This window comes from Rhinopithecus bieti, unplaced genomic scaffold (assembly GCF_001698545.2).
Source record: "Rhinopithecus bieti isolate Rb0 unplaced genomic scaffold, ASM169854v2 scaffold_26569, whole genome shotgun sequence".
Taxonomy (NCBI): domain Eukaryota; kingdom Metazoa; phylum Chordata; class Mammalia; order Primates; family Cercopithecidae; genus Rhinopithecus; species Rhinopithecus bieti.
The window spans coordinates 480941-490428 of NW_016811895.1; the positions used below are offsets into that span (position 1 = coordinate 480941).

The 9488-nt window shown below is 43.3% G+C and overlaps 1 protein-coding gene across 1 annotated transcript; it reads right to left on the minus strand.

The window, feature by feature from the left end:
• Positions 1–1173: 1173 nt before the first annotated feature.
• Positions 1174–9210, minus strand: PIP (prolactin induced protein). Its single transcript, XM_017895294.1, has 4 exons — positions 9082–9210; positions 5972–6077; positions 1732–1846; positions 1174–1401 (listed from the first exon to the last, which is right to left on the minus strand). The coding sequence occupies exons 1-4, from the start codon at positions 9174–9176 to the stop codon at positions 1277–1279; spliced, it is 441 nt and encodes a 146-aa protein (XP_017750783.1). The 5' UTR covers positions 9177–9210; the 3' UTR covers positions 1174–1276.
• Between the last annotated feature and the right edge of the window lie 278 nt (positions 9211–9488).

Consider the following 9488-nt stretch of genomic DNA (forward strand, 5'->3'; position numbering starts at 1 on the left):
ACCTCCACCACCCAATAAAACCCCGCATTCACTATCCTTCAAGTTCATGTGTGACCCGATTCTTCTGCGATGCTAGACAAGAACTTGGGATACAGAAAGCTGTCACACTAGCCCTCTGCCCTTGCAAAAAGGCAGAGAGAGGATCCACTGAGCTGGTTAACACTTAAGCTATCCGTAGACAGCAAGACTAAAAGAGCGCACTGTAACACACTCCCACTCGTGCTCCTGCGCCTGTCCGTCTGCGTGCCCCTCCTCCTCTAAGAGGTTTGAGCAGCTGAACAGATGAGCCACACCCCTGTCGCATGTCCTGTGAGGGAGGTCAGGTAACTCTCCTGTTTCACAATGTTACAATCCTAATTAATATAAAAATGATCTTTTCCAATGATTACATTTCCCTGCCCTGGATTCTGATTGGTATTTAGGATCATTGGCCTAGGGGATATAGTCCCACTTTCTCGCCCGGATTTGCTTGGCCTCTCCTGATTTTGCTCCTGTCCTCTTGCCAGATCTGCTTCTAACTCTTCCACGTATACTTAATCCTGCCCAATATGAAAGTGTTTACCTGCGCTGAACAAACCACTATTTCATGCTCTGGGCTCTTGGTTCCTGCTGTCCTATCTACCAGAATGCCCTCTGCCCACTTTATGCACCTGATCCTTGCTCATATTCCACGTCTGTGGGCTGGCCTTCTGGGATGAAGCCCCTCAGGGCTCCCTCTGCCCCTTTACTCCTCTATTATGCCTGAGCTCCGCAGGCAGAGCTGCACAGGACCCTGATATCTCTGAGTGTCACAATCCATTGAAAACAAGCAACAGAATAGCATAGAATGCTACTGCTCATTTAGGGGGCCACGGACTCCATCCTGACTCTGCTGCACGCGAGAGTACTCCTGTCTTCTGGGATCTGAGCCATTGCTGGAGGGCAGTGGGATGGAGAGACGCCAAGCAACAGGGAGGCTTGGTGCTGCCCTACCATGAACTTTAGGACCACTGCTTTTCCTGTCTGTGAGCATAGCTCCTCTTCCCAGTTTCTTCTTCTCTCCGTCTTCATACCAATAGGCAGTGAGAACCTGTACAATCTCCTCAGTAAAGGTTCTTTGAAAGACAAATGTTCTAGAAATTTCAGGTAATCTAGGGTTCTTCAGGGGCAGATTTTGGAGATACAACAGAACATGGAGAAGCATGTTAAGAAGTTTATTTTATAGACCACAACAGAAATTCCAGCCAGGTTTCCTTAGAGGAAATCACCTGGATGTGGCAAACAGACTGGACTTCCATTATGCTACCACTAGGGTTTTAATAGTATAAAACCGGTTTTTATTGATGGGGGTTACAGCAGCATCATTAGGGCAGATGCCTAATTCCCGAGTAATATCAACGACGGCTGCAATTCGCACAGTTCCTGAAAAAGACGGGGACAGAGATCATCTCTCAGACACCCCAGCCATGTCCTGTCTTTTCTACTCATATCAGGCATCTGCCTCCTGGGGTTCAGTTTCCCCAAATCCTTTGCAAATTTGTCTCCTGTATCAACTTTTTGCACACAATGCCTCTGTCTTAGAACCTGGGTGCCTTCCCTATCTGCTGTCCCCATGCTCTTCCCTCCCTCGCCTCTGTCCTTCTGCCCCGAGGTCCTAGTCCTGCTCGGTTTTGCAGTTCATGTTTCTGTTTATAGTTTCTCCTCCCTGGTGGCTGGTGGGTAGTTCCTTCCTTGGACAACTTCTGTACTTACTGTTCGTATGAAAGTCCCAGTAGTAGGTATTTGGATAATCCTCACATAGGCAGCGAGTATACTTGTAGTTAAATGCACCTTCCACAGGGACGTCACTAATGAGGTAAGCTTTAGCCTGGTGAGGAGAAGGTGGGAGGGGGAACTCATTGTTATTCTGGGGAAAGGGTAATGGATGGAAAAATAAGAGAGGGAGAAGCTGGAGGAGAAGAGTGGGGTGGAGGTGGGCCCAGGGCAAGGGGAGTCTATTGTTGTAGTATCATTTCAGGAGCCAAAGTCTAGGTCAGAAGGTTTTCCCTCCCAACGCCCTCAAACTCCTGCCTTAGCAGTGTGGAGAGGCTCAGGAGGAGACAGAGTTGCAAGTGAGTCCACAGGGCAAGGAGAGCTCATCCAGGGCAGCTGTCCAGCTGGGGAGCACGCTTGCCTTAGTCACCAGCCAGAGCTTTCAGGAATCGACCTGCAATCACATTTACTCTGAGACCTGGTGAGACAGCAGCCTGGCCACTTGGGTGTAGGAGCCGATGTCAGGCCTTGTTGTCAGAGCTGTGACCAAGCCCCAGCTGTGCTCCTCTCTGACTTGTTGACCTTTGGTGATTAGAGTTAGGCCTCTCACTCTTACTTTCCTCAGTTGTGAGATGGAAACAATTAACTACCAACTTGGCTGTTAGATAAGCAAATAACATCTTGAATGTAAATTTCTTTTTAACTTGAGTGCTTTGCAATTCAAGACCCAGATTATTGTATATCTAAATTTCAGTGGAGTCAGAAGATTTTGTCCAGTTAACGTTTAATACAGCAGTTTTATACTGGGGTCCATAGAACCAGAGGGATCTGTGGATGCACCCAGTGAGTCTGTGAACTCAGGCAGGGAAAAAATGCATCTTTATTACTAACCTCTAATTGAAATTCAGCATTCCTTCAGTTATGAATGTTGTCAAGGAACCACAGTGCCATTAGCAGTATGTGCGATTTTATCACAAGAAGCATAGATATGTACATATCATTGTACAGATTCAGAGGTTCGAAATATTGCTTGCATGCACTACCTTGAATGTATGGCAGTTATCAGACTGGCTCATGGTCATGACTGAGGCCCAGTGCCATTCTCCCCATCTCCTGCAGCTTGTTCAGCTACCTGGCAACTCTGCACCAAGTAGCCTTTCAGCCCCAAACAGTAAATTTAGGTGTTCTCATCCTTGGAGTTTCACTCAGAATGCCTTGGAGAATCCTGGTGTTTCTTTAGAGAAGCCTACCCGTGCCTTGTTCGTTTTTTTTTTTTGTTTGTTTGTTTGTTTGTTTGTTTGTTTTTTAAGAGACAGTCTCACTCTGTTGCCCAGGCTGGAGTGCAATGGCGCAAATGTGGCTTACTGCAAACTCCGCCTCCCAGGTTCAAGCGATTCTTCTGCCTCAGCCTCCTGAATAGCTGGGATTACAGGCACCTGCCACCATGCCTGGCTAATTTTTGTATTTTTAGTAGAGACGGAGTTTCACCATGTTGACCAAGCTGGTCTTGAACTCCTGACCTCAGGTGATTCACCAACTTTGGCCTCCTGAAGTGCTGGGATTACAGGCATGAGCCACTGTGCCCAGCTTTGTTTACCTTTCTATTACATTTGCAACAACATATCTTCATGAATCGGAATTTACACCACTTATACAAGAGATCAGAATCCATTGCATGCCCAGCATGGCATGTGGGAAGTGTTGCCAAAGACCAGTGCAATTTAATGTACTTCTTCAAGCTAAGCAACAACATCCATCACACAGATAATGTGTTCATAAAATACAATTCAACTCCTCTACATTTTAAGTGTATTGCTTTCCCAGCTAATGTGTGGATAAAGGAACACATATGTTACTGCATCACAAGTTTATTTTGTGTAAGTTAGTCACTATTACTCAATGTGGTAGTTTCTCTCTGTAATCCAATGCACTTCATACATTTAGAAGCAATTTTCTGATAAATGTTTCATAGACTTCATGAAACCCACAAAATGGCCTGTAGCACAAAAATGTTTAAGCATTGTGTTTTGCCACAAGCTTCCTTCAGCTTTAAAGGATTATACAATCTTTATATTCAAATATACAATTGTAGATATATTCTATGCTAATTCTAAAATAAATAAATATGAGCCTAAACCTCACTTTTTCAAAATTCAGTTGCAAAATCATTATAAATGATAGAAAATGAGGATTAGGTGGTAAGAATTTTATAGTTCCATAAATATATTTTAATAAAATTTTAAAATAGTTATACTTTGAAAATGAAGCCAAAATAAAATTTGTTGACTAGAACTAACAAAATTTCCTTTCCCATAAATTATTTCTAGTTTGCAAAGTCAGTTAGTCTAAGGATTTCTTACCCTTTTAGTTGTGCTTAGGTGGGTTTTGAAAAGATTGCTTTATTTTAGAGTACTAGCATGGTTCTTAAAAGCATACTTTTATTAATCACAAAAGCACAAAATTATGTCACATGCCATTTTATTGATTCAAACATATCTTATTATACCTACCACTACCATTAACTATTACCACCAGAAACCACCATTTTCACAAAAATTTTATGTACGCATTATGTACATGTTCATATTCTCATTCTCACCTGTGCTTGTGATAAACAAAATACAAAGTTGAAAAATTATGATTCAGCCTCGCTCCTACCCCAAATTAGGGTACATGTTTCAGATTCTTGGACTGAAAATAGAAAAATTTGACAAAGCAGCTGTGATATTCTTTGCTCATTGACCAGGAATTTTTATTTACAGGTGTGGGGGTATTTCTAGAATGCAGTTGACTGAATAGCAGTCTTCATGCTCTCAATGTTATTTTGCGTGTAATCATTGTCCTTAAGTCTCATTTGAATTAGGAAACTTATCTGGTAAGGAAATACTTGTGCTGCCTGATAGAGGGTGTCCTTCACGAAGGGTCTGGGGAGGGAGTAGGGGAGATGGTGGATGCGTGGGTCTTGGCCCTAGAACAAAGGTAGTGGGGGCAGTTTGCATGCTTATGACACCTGAGATCAATGACTAGGAAAAGGACACACAACCAGTGTCCCAGGGAAGATTCACTGTGGATTAATAACTGCATAAGTTTCTTTTACTTCTGGTCCTTGGCAGCTAGACAGGAGGGATAATGCTCTAATTTCAAGCTGCTCAAAATGTGGTCTTTTGGGCATAGCCTTGGTGTGCCTTGGGCATCTGTTAAAACCCAGAAGCCAAGCGCAGTGGCTCACACCTGTAATCCCAGCACTTTGGGAGGCTGAGGCGGGTGGATCACGAGATCAGGAGTTCGAGACCACCCTAGCCAATATGGTGAAACCCCGTCTCTACTAAAATTACAAAAATTAGCCGGGCGTGGTAGCGTGTGCCTATAGTCCCAGCTACTTGGGAGGCTGAGGCAGAGAAGAGTTGCTTGGTACCCTGGGGAGGGTGGGAGGTTGCAGTGAGCCGAGGATTGCGGCCCACTGCATCAGCCTGGGCATTCAGGAGTGAACTCCGTCTCAAAAAAAAAAAAAAAAAAAAAAAAAAAAAAAAAAAAAAAAAAAAAAAAAAGGCCCAGAAGCTCTAATCTCTCCCCAGACTTGCTGAATGAAACTGCATTTTAACAAGATCCCTGAGTGAGTTTTAGGCACATTACCATTTGAAAACCTCTGACCTTGTTCAGAGACTGGACTTCTGAACTTGGGGAAAAGGAGGAGATGAGTATGAGCTCCTTGTCAGGATGGGGAGGCTGGAACAAGAGTCAACTTCTGGCGACCCAGAGCAAAGGAGCAGAAGAAGTCAAGAGGACAGTAGAGTCGCTCAGTGCTTATTGGAGAGGAAGAGTCATATCCTGCATGTTCTCTTCTGTCCACCCGCCTCAACCTATGGTGTGGAGTTGCCACTTTCTATTCTCCCCTCCCTCCATCCTAAACTAAACATGCTCAGGACCTTGGAAGGACTCTAACCGGTTCTCCACTAGCTCTTACACTTTTTTCTTTTTCCCTCTTTCTCACTTCCTATTCCTTCTTCCTTTCTTTCTTATTTATCCTAGACTTCCCTGGATTCGAATTTCTTCATCTGGAAAATGAGAAGTCATCTGTCCCAAGCTCCCACAGTTGTTCTGAGCCTCAAGTAGCATAACATATATGAGAATGTTTTCTTAAGTACACTGTACATTATTAAAATGAGAGATTAATTAAATTATATTTATAATCAAGGAATTGAATTATTTTTTGAAGTCACGCCCCCAGTCCTCTACTTACCACCATGCATTCTTTCAATTCTGTTTGAACTTGAAGCATTGCAGTGACTTCCTCATCTCGATTTGCTGTTGTGGGGATCTCAAAATTCTGTATTATGATCCTCCGACTGATTGTGGGAAGAGAGAATCAGAACACCAAGATCAGAGAAGAATCTTTGAGTGAGAGGGGGAGCCATGAACAGGGGAAGGGGCACCAGATGGGCAAGGGAGGGAAATTACAGGGCTTGGATCAATTGTTCAGCATCAGAATCCCCTGGAATTTTCGTGTGTTGATTGGGTTGGTTACTTCGCACAGATTTAGTTTTGTTTAATAAAACAACTAGGACACCTTACTTTAAGATTCCTTAAAGAACTAAAAGTAGAACTACCATTTGATCCAGCAATCCCACTACTGGGTATCTACCAGAGGAAAAGAAGTCATTATTCAGAAAAGATATTTGCGCATGCATGTTTATGGCAGCATAATTCACAATTGCAAAATCATGGAACCAGCCCAACTGCCCATCAATCAATGAGCATCTTCTTCCCTTCCATTGGCCAAACACAAGTTTTTAAAAAGAAAAAATGTACAATACCACATGCCATTTCCTGATAACATCCTATAGGCTCTGGTGGTTGTCTACTGAGTGGGAGAGCTCAAGTCATTATTAGGAGAAAATTTTCTAGGAACAGAATCACATTAAACTAGCAAACCTCTTGATCAGGGAAATGCAAATCAAAACCACAATGCGATGCCACCTTACTCCTGCAAGAATGGCCGTAATCAAAAAATCAAAAAACACTAGATGTTGGCGTGGATGCAGTGATCAGGGAACACTTCTACACTGCTGGTGGGGATGTAAACTACTACAACCACCATGGAAAACAGTGTGAACATTCCTTAAAGAACTAAAAATAGAACCACCATTTGATTCAGCAATCCCACTGCTGGGTATCTACCCAGAGGAAAAGAAGTCATTATTCAAAAAAGATACTTGCACATACATGTTTATAGCAGCACAATTCACGGTTATAAAATCGCAGAACCAACCCAAATGCCCATCAATCAAAGAGTGGATAAAGAAACTGTGGTGTGTGTATATATATATACACACACACACACACACATATATACATTCCATCCTCTCTCTATATATAGAGAGGATGGAATACTACTCAGCCGTAATAAGGAATGAATTAACAGCATTTGCAGTGGCCTGTATGAGATTGGAGACTATTATTCTAAGTGCACTGACTCAGTAATGGAAAACCAAACATCGTGAGTTTTCACTGATATGTGGGAACCAAGCTATGAGGACACAAAGGCATAAGAATGATACAATGGACTTTGGGGACTTGGAAGGAAGAGTGGGAGAGGGGTGGTGAGGGATAAAATACTACAAATATGGTGCAGTGTATACTGCTCAGGTGATGGGTGCACCAAAATCTCACACATCACCACAAAAGAACTTACGTAACCAAATACCATTTGTATCCCAGTAACTTATGGAAAAATAAAATAAAATAACATTTTTAAAAACCCAGCAAACATCTCAGTGCACTGGAGGTATTTGTAAGAGCATCTTTGAAGATCCTCCTTCTTTGGTCCCTAGGTAGGGTTTAGGAATTTGTATTTATTTAGCTCCTTAGGAAATCTGGACATATGGCCATGTTTGGGAACTTTAGATACTTCTCTATATTTAGATCATACACCGCAAACTGAAAGGGAAAGGAAATGGAGACAAATAAAATAGTCAGATATTCTTCTTCAGTTAATGAGGACTGGGTTCAGGGCCAGGAGAGTTACTTTCTCTTTCCTAGAAACTCCTGGCTAGGGACCTTTGTTATTGTGTGGGATAGAAGGGAATTGAGTTTCTTAGCCCACAGTGTCTCACAGCCCCATTTTCTTGGGGCAAAGCATCTTAGATTTCAGAGAGATTCTATTTTTGGGTGCCAACTGCTGTAGTGCCCAGTGCACAGGAAAGGGGTATAAATACCTAAATAACTTCAAAATCTCTCCCATTTGTATATGAGTTTCAGATTGCTAGGATGACCAGCTTAGCTCGAGTGACTAACCATCTCAGTTTACCCAGGACTGAGGTCTTTTCTAGAATGGGCTGTGGAGGTGGTGGGGGAGGGTGGAGTTTCAATGCTACAACCAGGAAAGTCCTGGGTAAATCAGGATGGTTGATAAGCCTAATTAGCATAGGTTATTTGTATACCTTGCTACCCTTCAGGGCTAAGTTGACTGTCATCTGGTGGGGAGGGGGTGGGATCTGAACCTGTCCCACGCAGGGTTTCTTGGGACACTTGCCTCCATTACATCAGCTTGTCAAACTCTGAACAGTTTCCTCCAGGACAGGATATCTGGCCATGCCACAGAGAGTACCTCCAAGATCACAACTCAGAAACCCAGCATTATAAACCCTACTGCTATAGAGAAAATTCTCTAGATTGGGTATAGCTGCTTTTTCCCAGACCCCTGGCTCCATTTTCTACTTTATTTTACTTGCTCCAATTTTTCTGCTTCCTTCACACATATGTTCTCAATAAGTTGACTTCCGAACCTGTGCTCTCAGGTCCCAGTACACATGAGAGCAAGAGGTGCTCATATTCATCTTCAGACTTCAGGTTAGGAAGAATGTCTAAGCTGCCAGTCTAGCTCAATCTTAGACCACAGGGCAGTGGCCAGGACCTCTGGTCCTTTAGCCAGTCCTGCCAAAGCTGCCCTAAGCTGCCATTGGAACTCAGATCTGTTATGCTTCTCTTCTAGGAGGCAAGGTGTGAGAAGGTTAAGTTTACTGAGCAGAAATCTGAACAAAGGTATAAATTATGAACAAGATATGGATCAGCATGTTAGATGAAGCCTAACTACTAATTATAGCCTGTAGGTACATTTGGAGCTTTATCTCCACTGGCAATGCAGAAACACCCAGAAAAAATGTGAGAGGAGTTGGGGCTTCCTAAGAGGACAGAAGTGGAACCTGGCAGGAGGTCCATGGGAGCTCCTGGGACTAGAGTTCTGAGAAGTTGAAAGAAATTCTCAGAAAGAGATACATAGATTTCCAGATTGGGAGAGGAGCCCTCCCTTCAAGGTTTTTTTTTTGTGGGGAAGAGAAGGGCATGGCTCACGTGTTTTCCTGAGCTTTGTTGGTCCCCAAATGCAGGCAGAGAACCAGGAGCAGGGTGGCAGGGCTGGCCCTGAACAGGAGCTGGAGCGAGCGCATGCTGGAGAAAACAGAAGGCAATGTGTCCCCGTGAAGTGGTGTCCCAGGTGCCTAGCACACTTCTTATGTACAGATTGATCAAGGAAGTGCAAGAGCTGCCAGGGAGATCCATGAGGTGAATCACCCACTCACCCTCCCATCTCGTGATCTTTCCTTGTTGACCCAAAGTTTGTTTTTCTAAGAAAAAATCAACACTCAGCTAGAATGGCAGCATTTGAGAGAGGAGTTAGATTGTTCTTCCTTATTTTTTCAGTGTCAGAGTTTCTCAAAATGGCTGGGACTTCAAAAGATTCACCAGTTTTTCCCGAGTTT

What these genes read in the sequence shown, in the direction of transcription:
- PIP (XM_017895294.1), bottom strand. Translation starts at nt 9,176, where the DNA reads ATGCGCTCGCTCCAGCTCCTGTTCAGGGCCAGCCCTGCCACCCTGCTC. An exon ending in AATTGAAAGAATGCATGGTG is followed by an intron (nt 1,847 to 5,971) that starts GTAAGTAGAGGA and finishes TCTCCTCACCAG; the next exon opens with GCTAAAGCTTACCTCATTAG. An exon ending in CTGGGACTTTCATACGAACA is followed by an intron (nt 1,402 to 1,731) that starts GTAAGTACAGAA and finishes CGTCTTTTTCAG; the next exon opens with GAACTGTGCGAATTGCAGCC.